This window comes from Lolium perenne, chromosome 2, assembly GCF_019359855.2.
Source record: "Lolium perenne isolate Kyuss_39 chromosome 2, Kyuss_2.0, whole genome shotgun sequence".
Taxonomy (NCBI): Eukaryota; Viridiplantae; Streptophyta; class Magnoliopsida; order Poales; family Poaceae; genus Lolium; species Lolium perenne.
The window spans coordinates 311987823-312011031 of record NC_067245.2 but is presented as its reverse complement, the minus strand read 5'-3'; the positions used below and the strand labels follow the sequence as shown (position 1 = coordinate 312011031).

Below are 23209 nucleotides of genomic sequence, written 5' to 3'. Positions count from 1 at the left end.
CAATCACCATCCAGAATGGTCCTTAAGGCTGAGGATAATTAATAGGATGGTTACAATCGAGAAATAGTGATCAAAGGTGGAATTATGTATCAAGATTGATGTTAAGTTGGCATGCATTATAACTTCCATTAAAGCTTGTCTTGTTTTAAAAAAATTTATAGGGAACAATGATGCCAATGTTTTCATATTTGACTCTCCTCCAACTTTAATAATAATCTCCTCTCTCAAAAGGGACCGCTTTGCTTCGTTCGATTTCTAAGGGGAAATCAAACATGAAAAATGTATGACCGCAAAAGCATGATATCTACCATTTCATAGTACATGAAGACGTGGAACTATAGGTAACTTATCTATCTTATATACATATTTGGCTTAGACATTCAAAAAAAAAGTGGCAGGGTGCCTGCCCCTTTTTATTTAGTAACATTTCCAACATTTTTTTATATGAGTGTCTAATATCAGATAAAAAAAATACCGGGAGATAAAATCTTTATTAGCCATTTCCTAGATAAGGATTTTGTGTGGACTTTAGGCAAAAAAATTCTTAACCTCTACTCAATGGAATTTTTTCCTTGGAAATAAGTGCAAGATTCCCCATCAAAAAACATATATGTAATGCAAAACTCTCTCTTACTATGAACTGAAACACTTTGATGCACCAACACATTAATGAGCTTCATGAAAGAGCATAACTACTACAAAGTACATGCGGAAAATTAAAGGTACTAATTGTATGAATTGTACAAGTAACTTTTGGGGAGAGCATTGAAGCACCTCTAATGAAATATATATAGGTATAGAAGATTAACAATGCACAAACTATCATTATTATAGTCATATTACAGTGATTAATACAGACAAGATATAAAGAAAAATGATCCAACTTGTACACAGATGGAGCATTAAATATTACTAATTATATCAGCTTAATTAGCTAGTGATCGAAATCTAGATCAAACATGGCCTGACCCAGCTGAAGGATGTTGCTGTGCTGGTGTAGGTGCTGATGGAACCCCAAGCCAGGCTGTTCTTGCTGCACTTGACCTATATTTGATGTGTTGTTAGCGCTCGAGACAGCTTGGCTCTGTGGGAAGCACGGGCCTGCAGAGGACGAAGGGAAAGGGAAGCCATGGTGACTCTGCAGGTGAAGACCATGGGCGCCATGGTGTCCTTGCTGCTGCTGCTGCATTGATGCTTTCCCCTTGGGATCCACCTGCATTTCCTTCACCACCTCTCCGAGACCCATTGTTTCATCCTGATCTTTTGATAGGTCTGCACTCCCCAGCTGTACTTGTATGTCCATCCCGTCTCCGGTGCCAGTACTCTTGCTGCTGCTACCAGTTGCTTCTGTTGACATTTGTTAGTTAATTTGGAAGTGTTAGTTTCTTCGAAAATTTGAAAAATGAGCCTAGGTAAGATGGATAAATATGTGTGAAGGGCATGCATGATTAGATAGAGAAATGGATGGAGGCATTTCACGTACTGCCTTTGGTACTTGCGGCTTTGCCGGCCTGTGTCCTCCTCTTCTCTCCGGCATCGGCTTCAGACGGCTTTGACTTCCTTCGACGGCGGTTGTGGTCCGCGAGCCGCTTCCTACAGCTCTTCTTCGCATCGTCGAACTCATCAAGCAGATGAAATCTGATTTCACAAAAGAAAAGTTGGAGAAAACATATATATACAATGGCATACACATGAAATACCAATGTGTGACAATAATAAGACAAATATACTTGCATGGATTGTGTATATGTATCATTTGTTTTTTTCAGGGAGCATGATGCATGCACCGAGCATCTAGCTTTAATAAATCCTAATCCTAGGTAAGACACAGATTAGTGCATGATCAAATGCAGTTCAGAGCTGCAAGAACATTCCGGGCGGGGACCAAATGCAGTAGCTAGGTAATGATGATCCTGACCATGAGAAGCATATATCCAAACTGTTCCTATCGATCCCCACGCAGACAGCTTGGAGCTTTGCAGCTGACTCATATGGAGTGTCTCCATATATCACCATGGTGTGTCATACTGCAAGAGATCCCACTGTTTCCCCTTGAATGCCTTGCCATATAGATGGTCACTACTCCACACGTGTATATACTTATAACAGAGATCTCACTGAAGGGCAGGTAAAAGAGGTGGTCTGGTAGACATGCCTACACGCTGTCTGTCCTACAAACTATTGTTGCTACAAACAGGTACATGCAGGAGAGAGAGAGAGAGAGACTTAGAGACACACACACACACACACACACAGAGAGAGAGAGAGAGAGAGAGAGAGAGAGAGAGAGAGAGAGTTGCTTGCAATTCGAACCTGCCTGTGCTGGTATGTACATGTACGTTGGGTGTACAAACTTGCAATACTTAGGGAGAAAGTAGCACTATTTATGATGACTTTTGGGGAGCAATATGCATGTACATACGAACAACTCACACTGTTTGAAGTAACCACTCAAAATGCATACGAAGGAGAAGTGAAGCAAAGTAAATGGGAAGGAGAACAAGCAAAGGGTGAGAAAATAAACAACTCAAGGACAAGGTGTCTGCACATATGTGTTCCCTACATGTGATACAAGGATGCATGTTTCAAGTACTAGGAGAGCGAAATATGTAGAAAAGAGGAAAACACATGAATCTTATGTCATCACTTGAAAAGTTGGATAGACTGATGAGAAGTTCAGAACCATACAATTTTCATCTTTGTTTACAAAAAGACAATAATGTCAGTTTCCATTCAACATTACTTCACAATGTGATCATTTGACTAGTATGGATCACTTGCTCACAAAAAACATGGATGTCCAACCCTTATAGTAAGGAAACTAAAAGTGATAAACCATCCATCAAATTTTATTTTCATGCCCTAAGACCTATAACCTTGACACCTTGTAATAATTGAAATTAAAAGGGACAAAAATAGCCATTTGCATTTTTTTCCTCTTGCACCGATTAAATCAGGACCTTGCTCTCTCGCACTGTGTATTGTACTATACAACAGTAGCCTGTTTAGTAGCTAGCTAGCGCATCCTCAGGAATTTAATGTAGGAGAATAGGTATGCGAATTTTGTTTCCAGAATTATTTTTTTTGTTTCCATCTAGCAGTTACTCGCAGGACAGATACTATAGGAACATCCATGGAAGAGGAATCCATCCAAAATGAGGATGAAAACATTCCATTGCGGGAGGATTCTTCCAAGATCCAGCTAAAACAAGGTCAGAAAAATGTAACAATGTAACATATCCAAGTTCAAAGGGACAATTCTCCTGTTTGCTTAATTTTATGACATAAGCTCCGAGTGAAAGAATTAATCGAGGTGTATATAGGAGATGTCAGGATTCAGGACTTAGGAGCCACAAATCTGTGAGATCTTCAAAGTTGCAAATATGCTAATTAGCTTGGAAAATTTCGGAGAGAAATCCTAATTCGGAAGACTAACTTTGCAAGGTGGCAGAATTTTTGGTTTCTTTCAAGTTTCAACCCAGTCAATCGAACTGAGTGCAACTAGCAGATGACTTAGTGCAGCTCGTGATTTAGGAGAGTCATCATTCATTTCATTCTCCAACTGAACACGACTCTACTTTCTACAAGATCCATCCCTCCCTCTCCATCTTTAGAAAAATCAATCTGATATGCAATTCAGAAAAATTCAGAAGAACTATGGATGAATCTACATACACTAATTAGTACTAACCTGCTGCACTGCTGGCAGAATCTCTGGTGGAGTCCGCCGGCGGTGACGACGACGGGCGCCTTGGAGTGATGCTCGCAGACCTTGTGGCGACGATGGTAGCGCTTGGCCCCGGAGAGGTCGGCCTTGCAGCCCTCGGCCTGGCACCGCGGCGGGTGGTGGCCGTAGGTGTAGCCGCCTCTAGGCGGGAAGTAGGTCCGGTAGCCGAGGTTGAGCCCGAGCTGCGTGGCAGCGAAGCTGGCCATGTTCTCCTCCGCCGAGCTGACCAGTGTCGTGGGGAAGTAGTACTCCGCTCCCTGTTGCTGTTGCTGCTGGTAGTAGGACTGGAAGCCGCCGTTGTTGCTGAAGTGGGCGCCGCCGTAAGGGCTGGCGTTGCCGGCGAGGTAGTGGTGGGAGGTGGGTTGGTGGTGGTAGAACTGTAGGATGTCGTGGGGGCTGTGGGCGGCGATGGTAGCGTGGCTGGACGGGGGGAGGAGGGCGAGGGAGTTGGGTTCGAGGTTGTAGCCGAGGTGGTGGTGCTCCCTGTGGACGCTCTCCTGGTGATCCATGATCGGGAAGAGCGACGGCGGCGGCGGGTTGGGAGCTCCATACCCGCCGAACTCGTCCCCGGGTGCAGCCGGCAAGTTCATCATCCCTTTATCCGTGGCAGCGCGGGAGAGAACACGGCCGGAAAAGGGTTAGGAATGGAACAGAGGACGCGAGGCAAGGACAGTGAGTGTCTCCTCCGGCCGGGTGTTCTTGCTCATGGGGTGGAAGAATTGGAGAGGGGAATGGAGTTCGTCCAGGGACAGAGGTGCGCCATGGGGGGTGTGATATGATGGCGATGAGTTGCACACTTGCGCTACACGGGATATATATGTGATCGAGCGAGCAGCACCAAGAGCTCGATCGCTGGCTCTCCGGCTCAGCTTCTTTTTGATGTGGAACTAGGAGGAGTGGAGGGGGACGCGTACTTTCCGTCTAGGGTTCCATGGACGAACAAACGAGTGGTGAGGAGTAAGGGTGGAGTGCGTTTCCGGTTATATCGATGACGATCTTGCTGCCTAGGAGGAGAGAGAAGGGAGAGAGAAGCTGCATCTATCGACGAAAACGAGATCAACTAGCTAGTAGCTAGGGGTGGCTGGGCTAGAGAGATGGGAAAGATCTTAATTAGAGTTGGTGAGGGGGTGTGCATGATATGCTGATAGATAGATGTAGCCGCTGAAAATGCATTTGAAGCCCGAGCTTAGAGTATCTCCAACTACAACATGGCAACCTAAATTGGACATTTTTGTGTTTGATTTGGTCTGTTTGGGTGTCCACGTGGATAACACTGTTCTGGCCCATGGCCACCTTGCTGTAGGTGCCCCCCAACGCGGCCACCCATTTGGTCCGCTCTTTCCGTCCCTACCACATCATCTTCCCTAGAGTGGCACTGCCATGGCAGACATGATGGACGTCTCCCAGCCCGCCTCGCGTGCGTGAGCGCGGGAACCGGGAAAGTTCTTGCACGCTCCCGGCAAGGATTCCCCTCACGGCCTTCGCATTGAAAGGTTGTCCCACACGACCTCACCCTCTCACCACACAGGTGCACCCGTCCCTCTCCTTCTCCAGCGCTCTCTCATTTTCCTCATCATGCCTCGTTGGTTGCAGACCACGTGGATCAAGCTCACTGTTGCCATGCGCGAGCGGTTCCCGCCTACCACCGAGGAGGTAGAGCGTGAGGCGATGGGGCGCGAGGCGACGGACCATGTGGAGATGGACGAGCTAGTCGAGGAGGACAAGATGGACGCCGAGGGGTTGGGCAAGGAGGAGGAGTTTAGCTCCCTCCGATGAGCTACGAATAACCAGCCTCGCTTATCTCCTTCCAGGCCGCCCACAAAGAGGCGGCGCGTGCCCGCGCCTCATGGAGGTGAACGTGACCATCGAGGAACGCGTGAATGAGTTGTTCCACCAGCAGGTCGTGGTGGTCGAGAAAAACCGTGAAATGATGGAAGATGAGTGGCGCGCCATTGGAGAACTTCTTGCGCAGCGGGCGGAGCTCACCGCCGCAGAGGAAGCGAGGTTCCTCCTCTTGCAGGAGGGCACGCTTCCACGAATGTTAGGCAGTGCAGGTACGAGCATAGGTGGAGATCTAACGCTAGGGCCGGGCAAATCACTTGGGGCACGTGCGGTTGATCGCACAGACGCGCTAAGAGGCCAGCGATGGCCAGGCACAGAGCGCACAAAAACACAGAGGCTATCGCGTGCCAAGAAGCTTGTGTCGGTCAGGACGCAAAGAGGGAAGACGTGCAGGGCATCGCCAGGGCGGCGAGGAGTAAGGCCGCAACAGAGAGAGCCAATCAGGCCGATCCTTCCAGCTAGGGGTTAGGTACCTTGACCGGAACGATGAACAGGCCTAGGCCATATCTAGAAGATACCATTCAGCCAATTTATTAGATAAAATTTTAAAAAGAAAGTTCATCAAACGGTTACACATCATGGATCACAGAGGATCTACACAAAAATGAAGCATCAAAAGGGAAACGAAGCACTTATAAAACTAAGCATCTTGCAGTCTATTAGTAAGCCGCCAAGTAACCTAGGAGAAGATATCCTGAGCAACTATGAGCAGCCGGTTGCATCTAGTAGCCATACAATCCCGATGATCCTCTGGAGAAAGAAAATATCATTGCTAGATCAAGTGTACAACCATATGGATAACGCGCAAAAAATTAGTTGAATCCTTCATATTAAACACAATGTTATTCCTATAATTCCATATCTTTTAGCTAGATTATCCGGTGTGAGTAAAACTTTTTTATTGGAAAACCACATGAAAATCTTTATCTATAAGAAAACTTTCAATTTTTATTGGCATTTTCTAAGAAACCGTGTGTGCCCATTCATTAAATCTGCATACATTAATTTGACAGTAAATTACCTTACTGTTTTAAAAGTAAAGGACTCCAATGAACCTAGGAGCGAATTAACGCAGCAGTCGCTCTAGCTGCTGCTGGTGGTGGTGCTGCTGGCATTATGTTTGGCCACCGTTTTTCCTTGGCCCTGGACCGTTTTTCCTTGGCCATGGTCCGTATTACATGAGGGCGGCGGGTACGTACGTAGAACTGGCCAGCACAGTCTTTGGGGAGGGCCTATGGCTTCACCGTGAGGTACGGCAGTGTTGCATGTGTGGCTTGAAGAAGATGGATCCATTCCATCCATCCAGGACGTACGTGTACATCTTCATGCTAGATGTATATACATCATGTGCATGTGAGCCAGAGAGAAGTTGGATCGATGAGCTAGTACTACGGTGCGTGACATCGGGCCGGGCGTACTATTCACGCATATATTCGTGAGATGTGATCTAGTAATAGCTGGGGGAAGTACGTAGGTACGTGCATGCGTGCAGGGGAGGGGGAGGGCCGCCTGCAGGGTTAGCTACTGCTACAGGTGCACAATATATGCCTCCATCGATCGCCATCACGCTTGGTTTCTACGGCTGGCTATAGTACGTACGTACTAGTTCCATGGCGGCATATGCTTGCGTAATGAGGTGGATACTACACGTACGTACGTGCATTGGCATGGTACCGACGCAGACCGATCATATTATACGTACCTACAGCTAGGAATTCCATTCACAGATGTAATGTGAAAGTACATCCATCCAGGTGTAATGTAAATATTGATTGGTCGAATGATACACGTACAGTCATTATTTGGGTAATCATGTTTTGCGCGTGACAACCCTTGATACTAATTGTTTTACTCATTTTACATCATGCGCGCTGTCGATATCAACTTTCATTTATACTAAATGTTGTCATTTTCCGATGCCCCAGGTGGTCCACAAAGTACTACTTTAACCATATGTAATCAAAATTAATTGGATATTCACGTACGTATCACTACGGGAACCCGCCGACGTGCCGACGGCCAGAATCTGTGCCGACGGCCGCCGTCGGCACAGCCTCGCTCGCCGTCAGCCCAGCAAGGTAGCCGTCGGTACAGCCTGGCCGTCGGCACAGAACCACCAGAACCGACGGCCGCCGTCGGCACACTTTGGCCGTCGGCACAAACACTGTCTGTGCCGACGGCACGTAGCCTAGCCGTCGGCACATGGTCATATGGTGGGGCCACAGACAGCCACCGACAACGGCGTCAGCAGGTGGCAAACGGCGTGATGTGGGCCGACGGCCAGGCCGTCGGCACAGCTTCCCCGCCAAATTTTCCTTCTTCCCCGCCAAATATTCGCGCCATTTTTTCGCGCCACTTCCTATGTAGGCCGACGGCCAGGCCGTCGGCACAGGTTCCCGCCATTTTTCCCCCCTCCTTCCCTCCCGCCATTCTTCTCGCGCCCATTCTCTCCCGCCAATTATTCCCGCCGTTTCAGCCCTCGTCGTCCTATATATAGCCATGTCTTCTCAACACTAACATCACCAACAACATTTCTCTCCTCATCAACTCTCTCATCCAAAAAACACCACAGAATCCTCTGAGCTCAGCTGCCGTCGAGATGGCTCCTCGTCGCCGTAGCAACACGGGCTTCATCGGCGTTCGCCAGCGGGCTGCGGGCCATTTCGCGTCCGAAATCTCCGCCGGTGGTGTGCGTGTGTGGCTCGGCACCTTCTACACGAAGGAGGCTGCTGCCCGCGCATACGACGTTGCGGCTTGGAGGTTTGGCCGGTCGCGCCACGAATTGAACTTCCCGGAGGTCAGGTCTCTGACGGAAGCCGAGAGTCTCTCTACTGAGCCGCTACTTCGCTCAGAGGGTGAAGCGCAGCGGTTCAGAGATGGCCAGCGGCGGATTGATACCACCGAGGCAGACGAGCAGTTCATGGCACAGTGGCGCAGAGACCATCCCGGAGACGTCGCGGCCACGCGCGCATTCTGGAAGGAGAAGCAGGCGTACAGGAGAGAGAGGAGGGCGGGAAAGCGGCAGAGGAGGGCCGAATATGACGCGGAGTACGCCAAAGGAGAGGCGTCGACATGGGGGGAAAATGATGAACGGTGGTTTTCGTACCTCTCAAGTACCGCTTCAGAGGACACCCCTAGCGAGGACGAAGATTTCGAGAACTGATTAGTATGTGTGTGTGTCGAGTCCATGTGTCTAACGGGTCATGTGTCGACCCAGTGTTAAGTGCTTTGTTCGTGTGTGGGTTTAGTTTTTTAAGTGTTTTGGTTTGTGTGTTAGTAGTGTAGTTTTTAAGTGCTTTGCTTCGTGTGTGGGTGTAGTTCTTTAAGTGCTTTGGTTTGTGTGTGGTCTAGTTCTTTAAGTGTTTTGGTTTGTGTGTGGGTCTAGTTATTTAAGTGCTTTGTAACGTGTGTGGGTCTCAAGTTCTTAAGTGTATCATTATTGTGTGTCGTCAGAAATCGAGCATCGGAGGGTGGGAATGGTCCCAAAACTCAGGCAGATTATAGACTATAGGGGTAAAATCCAGGATCTGTATGTGGAAACTCCTGGTAAGCCCAACCTATGGTTTCCCATGTACATATGTCCTAAACAAACCAAAGCAAATAAAAAAATCCATTGTTACACCGTCACACGGAGAAAGCTATAGGGGTAGATCTGCGGGGTCCCCGCCCTAGGGTTTCCGAAGATACAGATCACGGAGCGTCGTAACCGCTTAAAAACTTGCATATGTCCCTAGCATATGTGCACAAGTGTGATGTAGGGTTTGGCTAACCTTGCATGTACCCGGCGTTGACGATTTTCGCAGACATGGGCCAGCACTTGGTGAAAATCCAGGATCTGTATGTGCAAACTCCTGGTACGGCTAAAATGGAGCCTATTTTATGGTAAAGTAAGCCCAACCTATGGTTTCCCATGTACATATGTCCTAAACAAACCAAAGCAAATAAAAAAATCCATTGTTACACCGTCACACGGAGAAAGCTATAGGGGTAGATCTGCGGGGTCCCCGCCCTAGGGTTTCCGAAGATACAGATCAGCGGAGCGTCGGAACCGCTTAAAAACTTGCATATGTCCCTAGCATATGTGCACAAGTGTGATGTAGGGTTTGGCTAACCTTGCATGTACCCGGCGTTGACGATTTTCGCAGACATGGGCCAGCACTTGGTGAAAATCCAGGATCTGTATGTGCAAACTCCTTGTACGGCTAAAATGGAGCCTATTTTATGGTAAAGTAAGCCCAACCTATGGTTTCCCATGTACATATGTCCTAAACAAACCAAAGCAAATAAAAAAATCCATTGTTACACCGTCACACGGAGAAAGCTATAGGGGTAGATCTGCGGGGTCCCCGCCCTAGGGTTTCCGAAGATACAGATCAGGGGAGCCTCGGATCCGCTTAAAAACTTGCATATGTCCCTAGCATATGTGCACAAGTGTGATGGAGGGTTTGGCTAACCTTTCATGTTCGCGGCGTTGACGATTTTCGCAGACATGGGCCAGCACTTGGTGAAAATCCAGGATCTGTATGTGCAAACTCCTGGTACGGCTAAAATGGAGCCTATTTTATGGTAAAGTAAGCCCAACCTATGGTTTCCCATGTACATATGTCCTAAACAAACCAAAGCAAATAAAAAAATCCATTGTTACACCGTCACACGGAGAAAGCTATAGGGGTAGATCTGCGGGGTCCCCGCCCTAGGGTTTCCGAAGATACAGATCAGCGGAGCGTCGGAACCGCTTAAAAACTTGCATATGTCCCTAGTAACCACTGCAAAATACAGAACTGGGATACGGCAATTATCTTGGAGAACCCTTCACGAACAGGGCTATCTTGTCCGGAGTTCTATGGCTTTTAGGGGAAATGAGTAGGAAACGGCCCGTTTCACCACATAGTTTGTCGGAACGAGGCCATATTTGGCACGTGCGTGGGCCCTAGGATGGGAAGCAAGGCCCCGGTCGCGGATTTCCAATCCGAACCACGGGCGACGGTTTTTCCATTTTCGGGGTGCCGGAAGGGCTTTTTTTTGTGAAGCAGCTACATGGTGCGCATTTCAGTATCGCGCGGGACCTCCGCGCAGCGGTAGGATACCTCCTACGCACCACCTATCACATGCCATATGCGCGTGGAAGCCATCTGGGAATCCCACCCGCTTCCTGCGGTGCCCCGCCGAATCCGCTGGAAACTGACCGGATTTGAACCGGGCGACACTTTCCTTCGCTCAATAAATGGAGGGAAAAATGGTTTTAGGTCTAGGACGCGTCATTTTATGTGCTAAATGTTTTCCGTTTCGCGCGTTGGCGGACGGGTGCAACCGCGCGCCCGGTACGGCCATACCGCATGTCCCGGCGGCCCCGTTTTGCGCAGTTGGCAAAGCAAACGGAGCCAAAAAATCGAGCGGAGCCGCGTGGCGTCATTTTATGTGTCCTAGTAACCACTGCAAAAGACGGAACTGGGATACGGCAATTATCTTGGAGAACCCTTCACGAACAGGGCTATCTCGTCCGGAGTTCTATGGCTTTTAGGGGAAATGAGTAGGAAACGGCCCGTTTCACCACATAGTTTGTCGGAACGAGGCCATATTTGGCACGTGCGTGGGCCCTAGGATGGGAAGCAAGGCCCCGGTCGCGGATTTCCAATCCGAACCACGGGCGACGGTTTTTCCATTTTCGGGGTGCCGAAAGGGCTTTTTTTTGTGAAGCAGCTACATGGTGCGCAGTTCAGGATCGCGCGGGCCCTCCGCGCAGCGGTAGGATACCTCCTACGCACCACCTATCACATGCCATATGCGCGCGGAAGCCATCTGGGAATCCCACCCGCTTCCTGCGGTGCCCCGCCGAATCCGCTGGAAACTGACCGGATTTGAACTGGGGCGACACTTTCCTTCGCTCAATAAATGGAGGGAAAAATGGTTTTAGGTCTAGGACGCGTCATTTTATGTGCTAAATGTTTTCCGTTTCGCGTTGGCGGACGGGTGCAACCGCGCGCCCGGTACGGCCATACCGCATGTCCCGGCGGCCCCGTTTTGCGCAGTTGGCAAAGCAAACGGAGCCAAAAAATCGAGCGGAGCCGCGTGGCGTCATTTTATGTGTCCTAGTAACCACTGCAAAAGACGGAACTGGGATACGGCAATTATCTTGGAGAACCCTTCACGAACAGGGCTATCTCGTCCGGAGTTCTATGGCTTTTAGGGGAAATGAGTAGGAAACGGCCCGTTTCACCACATAGTTTGTCGGAACGAGGCCATATTTGGCACGTGCGTAGGCCCTAGGATGGGAAGCAAGGCCCCGGTCGCGGATTTCCAATCCGAACCACGGGCGACGGTTTTTCCATTTTCGGGGTGCCGGAAGGGCTTTTTTTTGTGAAGCAGCTACATGGTGCGCATTTCAGTATCGCGCGGGACCTCCGCGCAGCGGTAGGATACCTCCTACGCACCACCTATCACATGCCATATGCGCGCGGAAGCCATCTGCGAATCCCACCCGCTTCCTGCGGTGCCCCGCCGAATCCGCTGGAAACTGACCGGATTTGAACTGGGGCGACACTTTCCTTCGCTCAATAAATGGAGGGAAAAATGGTTTTAGGTCTAGGACGCGTCATTTTATGTGCTAAATGTTTTCCGTTTCGCGCGTTGGCGGACGGGTGCAACCGCGCGCCCGGTACGGCCATACCGCATGTCCCGGCGGCCCCGTATTATGTGTGGCGTCATTTTATGTGTCGGAGTCATTTTATGTGTCGCCACCCTCAGCTCCTCCACCCCGCGCGCTCAGCTCCTAGCAACCACTGCAAAAGTAAATAAAGAAATAAAAAGGAAAAAAGAAAAAGAAAAATAAAAATAGAAATAAAAAGGAAAAAAGAAAAAGAAAAAGAAAAATAAAAAAAAGTGTGCCGACGGCCTAGCCGTCGGCACAGATAGGGTTAGTTAAGTGGTCGGGCCGACCGACCCCGCACGCCCTCAGCTCCAACCCGCGCCGCCACTGCCGACCGACCCCGCACGCCCTCCGCCAACCCCGCGCGCCGCCGCCAACCTCGCGCGCGCCGCCGCCGCCTCCACCAACCCCGCCGCCGCCGCCGCCTCCACCAACCCCGCCCGCCGCCGCCTGCGCCAACCCCACCGTCGCCTCCACCAACCCCGCGCGCCGCCGCCGCCTCCCCTGCTCCGCCACTGCCGTCGCCGCCGTCCCCTCCTCCTCACCGTCGCCGCCTCCTCCTCCCCTGCTCCGCCACTGCCGCCGCCTCCCCTGCTCCGCCAGCAAGGGAATCCGCCCGTCTTCGTCCTCGGCCGCGGCAGGTAGCATCGCCAGCATCCTCGATCTGTTTTTTCTTTTCCTCGCTCGTGTTCGTGTTTGTTTTGCTCGCGACGAACCCTACCGTGGTCTGGAGTAGTCCGCCTCTCGTGATTTGTATGTCCTTCGTCTGCGGGGAGCGGTCTAGTTCCGGGGTGGGATGGGGCGCCGGAATCTCCGACCGGCGAGCCGCCGGAAAATTTCGAGCCGCCCTCCGCCTCGTTAGGTCCGCCCCTGGTACTGCCGGACGGGGATCTCGCTATTTCCTTGTCGGATCAGCGGCTGGTCTGCCGGGAGGCTTTTACCACGCCACTAGGCCTCCCTTGTACCCACACCTGTTACTGTAGGAATAACAGCACTACTACTAGTCCCCTACCTTGTAAGTTGTAACCAGGGGGATTAAGGTTTAGGACTTGTAAATTTTGGACATAATTAAAATCTGAATTAAAATGAGTATTATGGCATAATTCATATCTCTCAAATTACAAATCTAAATTGTGCAAATTATATATCCATTTTCAGCAGAAAAATGTGAGGATTTCAAATCTGAATTTGTCATGCATCATTGGCATCATCTCTGAATTGTCCAGATTAAATATGCAACATGAACAAAAACTATATGCGAGGGTGTTTATCATTTCAGAGATGATGCCAATAGAAATAGAAATATGATTTTGACAATTTGAATTTGTTGTTGTCTAAACTAGGCCGATGGCGTGACGACCCCGGGTCCCTACTGCTTGACACGATTCGAGACGGTCGCCGACATCGCCGAGGGTGAGCTAAAACTCCACCTCCTCCATATTTTTTACATCACTAGATTCATTTTTCAAGTAAAGTTGCGTAACCTAGGTGTCACTTCCCGTCCGCGAGCGTTACGCGGATAAATATGCATTAGTGGTCGGCATATTTTCAACCGTAACGCTTGCGGCATTTACGGGACAGTCGGCGGATGCGTAGTTGTCTACGTTTTCCATGTTCTACTCCGGTCCGAGTCAGGATTTCGGCGGCGCCTCCCCATTGTTCTCCGGATGCACATCCTCTCGGTTTTTTGCCGAGACGTGTATCGGGAGAGCAGCGGGGAGGTGCTGCCGAAATTCTGACTTGGACCGGGGTAGAGCATGGAGAACGTAGCCAACTACAGATCCGGCGGCTGCTAGGAGCCCACCTAGTAGAGATGTAGGTTGATGCATGTGTTTCGCCCGGTAAAATAAAAATATGATGCATTTAATTTCATGGTACTATTTGTTGTTTGTCTCCCAATCAAGCAGAGGATGGCTGATAATGGGTAGATGTACAGTGGCCGTGCTAGTTCGACTGAAATGACAGAAGAGTGGGTATGGAAGACCAATTTATTAGTGAAGGAGTTAGCGCGTGGTTCAAAGTCAGGCGTTCGTCCAAGTTGTCCTTGCGCTCGTTGCAAGAGGCGTCATCGTCACGGAAAGGATGATATGACTAAACATCTTTGGTTGAATGGGAATATGCCTGATTACGTCACGTGTGTCGACTTTGCTCAGTACGAACGTGACAGAGGTGAGGTGATGAGGCAGCGAATCGATGGCAATGAGGACGATGGGATTAGATACTTGCTAGATGATCTCCACGATGCCTACATGCCAGAATCGCCAGAACAGGAGGAACCGCCAGAACCTGAGGGACCGCCAGAACCGGAGGAACCGCCAGAACCGGAGGAACCCGAGCCTACCGCAAAGGCCTTCTATGATATGATGGCTGCGGCTAAGAGGCCTCTATACGAGGGTGCAAAAATTTCTCAGCTCGATGCCATCGCGCAAGTACTAGCCGACAAGGCCCAGTTCGACAACACCCGTGCATGCTTTGAAAAAATTTTGGTAACTGTTGGTAACATGTTGCCCGAAGGCCATTGTCTGCCTAAAACCATGTATGCAGCAAAGAAAATGTTGAAAGCGCTCAGCATGGATTATGTGAAGTATGATTGTTGTCCCAAAAACTGTCTTTTGTTTTGGAAAGAGTTTGCGGATGACAAATATTGTAGCAAGTGTGGGTCCTCTAGGTATCATGAGATAACCAGAGCTAATGGTGAGAAGGTGCAGACAAAAGTCGCCGTGAAGATTCTTCGTTATCTCCCGTTCATAAAAAGAATCCAACGGCTTTACATGTCCGAGGAGTCAGCCAAACAGATGACGTGGCATAAGAACGGGTTGAGATTCAAGGACGCGGAGGGACGACTAAACATGGGGCACCCATCTGATGGTAAAGCATGGCAGAACTTCGATGCAAAACACCCTGATAAGGCAAATGATGCTCGGAATGTCAGAATTGCGATAGCAACCGATGGATTCAATCCATATGGTATGTCAGCATCCGCATACAGCTGTTGGCCCGTGTTTGTTATTCCGCTCAATCTCCCTCCCGGAGTCCTTATGCAAAGGAAGACCATATTCCTGTCGATGATCATTCCAGGGCCTGATTACCCGGGGAAGAATTTGAGTGTATTCATGCAACCGCTTGTGGATGATTTGCACCACTCTTGGCACCATGGGACCTTGACATACGACCGAGCAACGAAGACAAACTTTGTCATGAAAGTTTGGTTCCAATATTCCATGCACGACCTACCTGGGTACGCTCTATTTTGCGGGCATTGTACAGCTGGTAGGTTTCCATGCCCAGTGTGCAGGCACCGATTGGAGTTCATTTGGCTGAATGCGGGTCGCAAATATGTCGCATTTGACAAACATCGAAAGTACCTCAAAAGAGGGCATCGGTTCAGAGGAGACAAAAAGAACTTCACAAAGGGCAAAGTTGTGCGTGAAGAAGAAACGATACCAAAGTTCAATGGTGAAACTGTTGATGGTGAGCTACGTGCTCTCCAGCGTAGTAAAGAACCCGGCAAAACATATGTGGGATATGGTGAGACACACAACTGGACTCACGTGCCAGGCTTAACGCAGCTCGAGTATTACAAGGATCTCGAACTTCCCCATAACATCGATATGATGCACACCGAAAAGAATGTGGGGGAGTCCGTTTTTAACACCGTCCTGAACATTCCTGACAAGACAAAGGATAATGTCAAGGCTAGAGTCGATGTTGAGAATCTGTGTGACAGGGAAAGACTACACATGCATCCTCCTGAGGGCAATAGAAAAAATTGGGTCAAGCCGCATGCCAACTACGTGCTTGATAGTCTCCAGAAGAAGGAGGCAATGATGTGGCTGAAATACGCCGTTATGTTCCCAGATGGCTATTGTTCGAATATGAGTAAGGGAGTCAATCTTACAACAGAAAAGTAAACGGGCTCAAGAGTCACGACTATCATATATGGATTGAGCGACTGATGCCGGTGATGGTTCGAGGGTATCTCCCCGAGCATGTCTGGCGAGTGCTTGCGGAGTTGAGCCATTTCTTCCGCACGGTCTGTGCTAAGCAGATATGTGAGTCGGTGATTGCGAAGTTGCATGATCAAGTGCCGGAGTTGTTATGCAAGTTAGAGATGATCTTTCCACCAGGTTTCTTTACTCCGATGTTACATCTCATTGTGCATCTTGCGAACGAGGCACTCTTGGGTGGACCGGTGCAGTATCGTTGGCAGTTTTGTATTGAGAGAGAGTTCAAGTATATTCGAAACAAATGTGGCAACAAAAATAAGATTGAAGCATGCATAGCTGAGGCAACTATCCTCCGGGAGATGGCAGACGCCACGACAACGTACTATGCGGATGATGTTCCCACTATGCATAACCCGATATCTCGGTACAATATCGACGAGCCCAAGCATGACCCCAAGCTCCTCCTCTTCAAATGTCACGGTGGCAAGGCTGGTGCCTCTAAAAAGGGCATCTTGACAAAGGAAGAGAAAGATTGCATAATGTTTTATGTGGTTACGAACATGCAAGAAGTGCTCAAATTCATAAGGTAAAATGGTGAACAAATTACTTTGCTATTAGTAACTTTCGATTTTTTTGGTCTAATACGTTTTTTCTTCCTTTTAGCCAATACAAGGATGAATATTGGACGAGATCGACGGATCCCTCTGATGCGGAGATGGAGATTCTTTTGAAAGAGAGTCGTCCCGGAAAGAAAAAATTCCTGGATTGGTTCTACGAAAAAGTAATTTCTAACAAGTCCCTTTTATCCAATACTTTTGCAATCCGTGACTTGTCCCTCTTATTACACGTAACTAATGCAAAGAAACAATTTGAACTGAATTTGTAGGGAGGTGATCCCAACGTTGAGATGACGGATGAGCTGAGATGTGTTTCCCAGGGTTGCAACCGTAGAATCTCAATGTATGAGAAGTACGATGTGAATGGGTATCGCTTCCATACAGAGTATCACCAGAAGAATCGGCCTAACCCAAAAACTATAAATACTGGGGTCTTCACCAAAGGATCCGATGACATAGAATACTACGGAAGGTTAGAGAATGTATACGAGCTGACATTCAATAGGACAAACATACAACTCAATCTCGTTGTGTTCAAATGCCACTGGTTCGACCCACAAGTTGGACAGAGAAGCACTCCTTCCATTGGGTTAGTGGAAGTTAGGCCTTCAACCTGCTATAGCGGAGCCGATGTCTTTGTTGTGGCTCACCAAGCCAAGCAAGTTTATTATTTGCCCTACCCATGTCAAAAGGAGTACCTCAAAGGCTGGGAAGTCGTGTTCAAGGTATCACCACATGGTAAGCTACCCATGCCCTCCGACGAGGATTACAACAACATTGACCCTATAACATACGAGGGAATTTTTTATCAAGAGCAAGAGAACTTTGGGGATTTCGAAATAGAAATTGGTCTTGAGGACCTCGAGAATGAGGCACATCTTCATGGTGAAACAGTGGTGGACCTAAAGGACATACAAATGCTCACCAAGTTACATGAGGGCAATGGGTTCAATGATGAGACTCCACCGGACATTCCCACCCAACCTCATTACTCACATGATACTGATAGTGATAGTGAAAATGAGAACCCAATGCCTCGTTATGAGAACCCAATGCCTCATTATGATAGTGATGATTCGAGGTGAGGGTCCTTTATGCCTTTATGCTTAGTATCTATTTTTCCATATGCTTCTTATACTTAGTATTTATTTTTCAATATGCTTCTTATGCTTAGTATCTATTTTTCAATATGCTTCTTATGCTTAGTATCTATTTTTCAATATGCTTCTTATGCTTAGTATCTATTTTTCAATATGCTTCTTATGCTTAGTATCTATTTTTTGCTTAGTGTCTACATTTTATTAAGGCATGAATGCTTACTTGTTTACTCTTTGTCAATGCAGGTGATTGATCAATATGAGCGGAAGCAAGCAATCCATGAACTCCATTTTGAAGAGTATGAGCCAACAGAAGTTCACCGGGACCACTAGAAGTGGAAGACCAACGCGTGCCAGCTCGCGTTACGCGGACGATGACACGGGTGGAGTTGGAGGTGGAGGTGTAGGTGGAGGTGGAGGACGTGGTGGAGGTGGAGGACGAGGTGGAGGTGGAGGACGAGCTGGAGGACGAGGCGGAGGCGGAGGTGGAGGACGAGGACGAGGTGGAGGTGGAGGACGAGGACGAGGTGGAGGTGGACCTTTCCTTGGTGACATACCCTCTGCTTCTGGCGACGTGGCTTCCCAGTCCGCTCACACACAGTCTACTGAGGGGGAGATGGAGGTGGAGATGGAGGTGGAGGGGCAGGACGAGGAGGCGGAGAGGGAGATGGCGCCGAAGAAGTTGCGCATTCGTGGTGAAGCGCAAGTCCCTGATGAGAGGAGGGAGCCTACTAGCCAGGATGCGAAAGCCCTCATCATCCCGAACGAAAAAGAGTAAGTTTAATTTTGAACATTTAGATTCATTTTGCTATGTACTAATGTTTTCATTATTGTGCATAACTGATTGGCATACTAATGTTTTGATTATTGTGCAGCAATTGGACATATGACAAGGGGGTTCGCCAGCCGTCGAGCATGATTGGAGCTCTTATTAGGCAGTACTGGCCGGGCTTTTACACTCCGGTCCCCGGCGGCGAGAAGAAGCTAGCCGAGACTTGGGCGGACTATGAGGCAGCTCCTTGCCCGGGCTTTGGGACAGCTTCTGACGCCGTGTACACCAAGTTTTGGGTAAAGCATGCTTCTCGAGTTTACTTCATAGTTGATGACCACACTATACTAACTCATGTCTCTCTCACAATTATTCTTATGCATGATTGCAGACCCATTATAAGGTGCCTGATGATATGGTTGAGCTAGGGAGGGCGGTACTGACTAGGGCTTGTCAGAGGTTGACAAGGCAACAGTGGTACAATCAGAAGCATACCTGCATCGGGCACTTCAAGGCTGAGCAGGGCACGAGGGTCAAGAAAGCTGACAATATCAGGGACGATCCTCAGATGACAAAGGAAGATTACTTCAAGGTAAGTAAATATTCAATGAGACTCTATGTTGCTGCATAGTTGGGATTGCATTATGTGTTCTTCAAATGAGTTTTGGTTTTTCAGGTTATGCCCCTATGGTGCGAGAATAAGGAAGACGCATTTGAGGCCTTGGTAGCGAGGTGGGTTGGCGAAGACGCCGACTTCAACGCCAAGAGCGCGCGCAACAAGGCAAACCGGGGCACTGGAGGAACACACAGTGCGGGAAGCCGCAGCACTGAGCGCTACAGGAAGCACAAGGTACATATATACATGGAACAACTTGCATTTATTTCCCCTCATATTACTACTTGATACACATAACATTTATCTTGCTGTGCAGGAGGCGGAACTCGGGGAGCCTCTCACCGAGGTGGGAGGGTGGCAGAAGATGAAGCTGAAGCAGCCCGATCTGAGCCAGCCTCAGCCCTCGCTGCCCGAGTACTTCGGCTATGCCGAAGAGGAGTTGGAGAAGTACTGCTCGGTGTTCAAGGGTCTTCATCCGGAGGTGGATGATCCTATTGAGCAGGAGACCGACTTGACGGCGATTATGGTGGCGGGGAGCGGCGCGGAGCATGGCCGCACGAAGCTTCTTAGTGGGGTGATCAAGCCGCAGAGGACCCTCACGCAGATCAGGTCTACCCTCACCACCGGCGACCCACCGGTCGCGCCTCCTCGACACCGTCGTACGGATGTAAGTTTTCTCATTTCCATCTTCTTTCCAACATTCATCCCTGAATGGCTAAATTGACATGACTCCTTTTCTTGGAAATTGTAGGCTCACTTTGAGGCCGCCTACGCGGCCGCTTATGAGAAGTATTTGACGGTTGTAGCAGAGTGGGACCTCAAGAGAGCGGCTTGGGAAGAGTACCAGGAGGCGACGAGTCGTGTAAGTTCCAATCTTTTATGGTTCGAAGACATGACAAGTCCCACCTCCCCTTTTTTTATATCTGCGGCGCTTGACATCTAAACTATCTTGCAGGCGGTCAGGACGTTCTTCCAGACTGGAGAGAGGATCGCACTTCCGGCCGAGGAGCCAGCTAGGCCGGGGCCGACTCCAGTGTGCCCATCGAGGGAAGCTTTCGCGGCCACATACTACGCACGGACTCCGGTAAGTCCTGTGCCTAACCAGTTCTCACCGCTTTCCTTTCCCATGTGTAAGATGCTAACACTTGTCAAACATGTAGGGCACGGGAAGTTCACGGAACCGACCCTCTCCTGGTTCGTCGCGCGAGGGCACACCGATGCACCCCGGCCGCCATTCTCCCGGTGCTTCAGGGTTTTCACCTGCTGGCGATGGTTCAGGCCATGGTTCTACTTCGGTCTACCTCGACAAAGGCCGGACGCCTGAATTTACGAGTCGGGAACTTGGTTGGACCCCCTGATCTTAGTTTCCCTTAGCTAGGTGTCTAGCGGGTGTTCGTCGATCGTGTGTGCCATGTGTCGACGATGTATGATGATTGTGTGTGCTACATGACACATATTTGTATCACGATGATGTTGTTGCTACATTTGATGATGATTATGTGCTGTGCAACATTTGTGATGCATTTGAATGTATATTACTGCTATATATGCTGTGCGTGCTGTGCTGGGCCAGGAAATGCAGCCGGAAACCAAATGGTATGGTCTGTGCCGACGGCATAGCCGTCGGCACAGCCCCTGGACGTGCCAAATGGCAGGGGCTGTGCCGACGGCTATGCCGTCGGCACAGGAAGGGTGCGCCCAGCGGCAGCGCGGAGCGGGCGGCAGCGCGTCTGGGCCGAAGGACCTGGGCCGACGGCTTGGCCGTCGGCACAGGAGCAGGGGCGTGGACGCGTGGCAGCCTCTGGTCCTCCGATGGCAGCATCTGGGCCGACGGCTTGGCCGTCGGCACAGCAGCAGGGGCGTGGACGCGTGGCAGTCTCTGGTCCTCCGATGGCAGTGTCTAGGCCGACGGCTTGGCCTTCGGCACAGTACCTCCCTTGACCTAACGGCCGTTAGACGCTCCACGGGCCCCACGTTGACTGTGCCGACGGCTACTGTGCCGACGGTGTCGTTTAACCGTCGGGCTGGCGTCTGTGCCGACGGCAAAGGCTGGGCCGACGGCGAGCCAGTCTGTGCCGAGGCGATATTGTGCCGACGGCGGTGTGCCGACGGCGGACGTCGGCACAGACGTGGGCCGACGGCAGGTGATGCTGTGCCGACGGCCGCCGGCCGTCGGCCCCTCGGCTGGTTCCCGTAGTGTATGTTTTATTACACAATCTAGTATCGACATCCCTTACAAAGCAAGTCAGGCTAAAATTTCTTGATAAAAGTTACTCACTCCTTCCCAATTTAGAATGCATATGAGTTGTTTTGGTTAAAGTCGTTTGACCAACTACATAGAGTTTTTATATACCCCCTCCGATCAAACTTAATTGACTCCACTTTATCTAGATATGCATGCATGTAGTTTAGAAACTTAACTAGGTACATACGGATTTAGACAAAGTTGAGTCAATTAATATGGATCGTAATATCAAAATGCATAATATGAAAAAAAAAATCATGAAGGTTCTTATAACATTGATTGGATATTGTAGATGTTGACATATATTATCTTCTATATATTAGGTCAAAGTTTATAAAAATTGAATTTGACCAAAACTAATATGTATCCTAAGAGTCGGCGCCATCGTCGTCGCAACACCCACAATTTACCCTTTTAAAATCTGGCAACGATTTATGTGTCAATCCCACTTGACAACATAGAGTCCTCAGGCATGTGAACATTGTATGAGATAACATTGTGGTATTTATCCTATTAATATGATTATAATTTATTTATAGCATCTTTGAACTAGTTGCGGATTGTGCGATCCAATCTTTATAAGTCAAGAATGCATGTTCATGTAAATTAGTTTTGTGAAATAATTCCAGCAAAATATTCAAACATAAACAAAGAGTTTAATGGCTGTTTTTTTATCGTTAAAGGAAACTAATTCAAGCAGAAAAAATAAAAAATGCAAATGGCGAAAAAATTCTTGGCTACTCATGCCCAAGAGTTGGCACTAATTCAAACAAATAATATTTAAAGCAAACACCAAAGACTACAAATAATCGGCTATGCTTGACCTAAAAGTAAATGCACCAATAACCCATCGCTTACAATTAGGCCGAGTCAAACACATAGGACATGTTAAAAAATAATTATTTTCACCTATTTATACCAAAATTTCTTACTTAATAAAAACATGGCTTTTTGGTCAATATCTCTACTCCCTAAAAAGAACGAAGAGGTCCCCTTTTCTGTCTCTCCCGCACTACGTCGCTCGTCTAGTGCCGCTTGATGCCCACAAGTATAGGGGATCACTGAAATCTTCGATAAGAAGTATTACCCAAATTTATAGTTAACTCAAGGGGAATACAAGAATACCAATAAGATTTTAGCAATTGAGACGTCACTCTCAACCACACCTGTATATCAATAAACGCACAAAGAAAATGATGATTTTATAGTAGTTGATTAAAAGCAGTAAAAGAAAACAGTAAATAAAAGCAGCAGATTTCTAGTTTTCACCGAAAGAAGTAATGTGAAACTTTCAGTGGCTAAAAGCGTAGGCATGAGGCAACAATAGGGTGATATATGGATGATATTGATCATGTAATGTAATCCAACTAACATAGCACGCATCTCTAATTCAGTTGTGTGTAGGTGTGTGCTCCAAATATAGTTATGCGTACTAACCAAGAGAATTTGCATAGCATCTTTTGTCCAGCTTGCCTATTTCACCGGGGCCAACTTGAAACTACAAGCAATTAAGGTCTATCCTTCTGAAATAGACCGAAACAATGCATTAAGATTCATGAACACACATAACCCTCGAAATTATTACATCCCCCTTTGTTTTTCCTCACATGTCACCTTAGGGATTCACAGGATCAACATAATAACAAGTAATACACCTTGCAGATAAATACCAACCTCACATATATGATAAAGTAATGTAGGTT

General features: G+C 48.5%; 2 protein-coding genes and 1 long non-coding RNA gene across 3 annotated transcripts; 2 read left to right on the top strand and 1 right to left on the bottom strand.

Moving 5' to 3' along the window:
* Positions 1 to 797: 797 nt before the first annotated feature.
* LOC127336832 (squamosa promoter-binding-like protein 8) lies at positions 798 to 4742 on the bottom strand. Its single transcript, XM_051363695.2, has 3 exons — positions 3692 to 4742; positions 1484 to 1638; positions 798 to 1347 (listed from the first exon to the last, which is right to left on the bottom strand). The coding sequence occupies exons 1-3, from the start codon at positions 4318 to 4320 to the stop codon at positions 935 to 937; spliced, it is 1197 nt and encodes a 398-aa protein (XP_051219655.1). The 5' UTR covers positions 4321 to 4742; the 3' UTR covers positions 798 to 934.
* Positions 4743 to 16134: 11392 nt separating this feature from the next.
* Positions 16135 to 17240, top strand: LOC139835355 (uncharacterized). Its single transcript, XR_011751160.1, has 3 exons — positions 16135 to 16748; positions 16826 to 16943; positions 17049 to 17240. It is a non-coding gene; the product is annotated as an uncharacterized lncRNA (long non-coding RNA).
* Positions 17241 to 17678: 438 nt separating this feature from the next.
* On the top strand, positions 17679 to 20619 carry LOC127336833 (uncharacterized). The gene is made up of 8 exons (XM_071825772.1): positions 17679 to 18650; positions 18752 to 18944; positions 19037 to 19237; positions 19322 to 19495; positions 19578 to 19928; positions 20013 to 20123; positions 20217 to 20345; positions 20422 to 20619. Exons 1-8 carry the CDS (start codon positions 18136 to 18138, stop codon positions 20617 to 20619), a joined length of 1872 nt encoding a protein of 623 aa, XP_071681873.1. The 5' UTR covers positions 17679 to 18135.
* The last annotated feature ends 2590 nt before the right edge of the window (positions 20620 to 23209 follow it).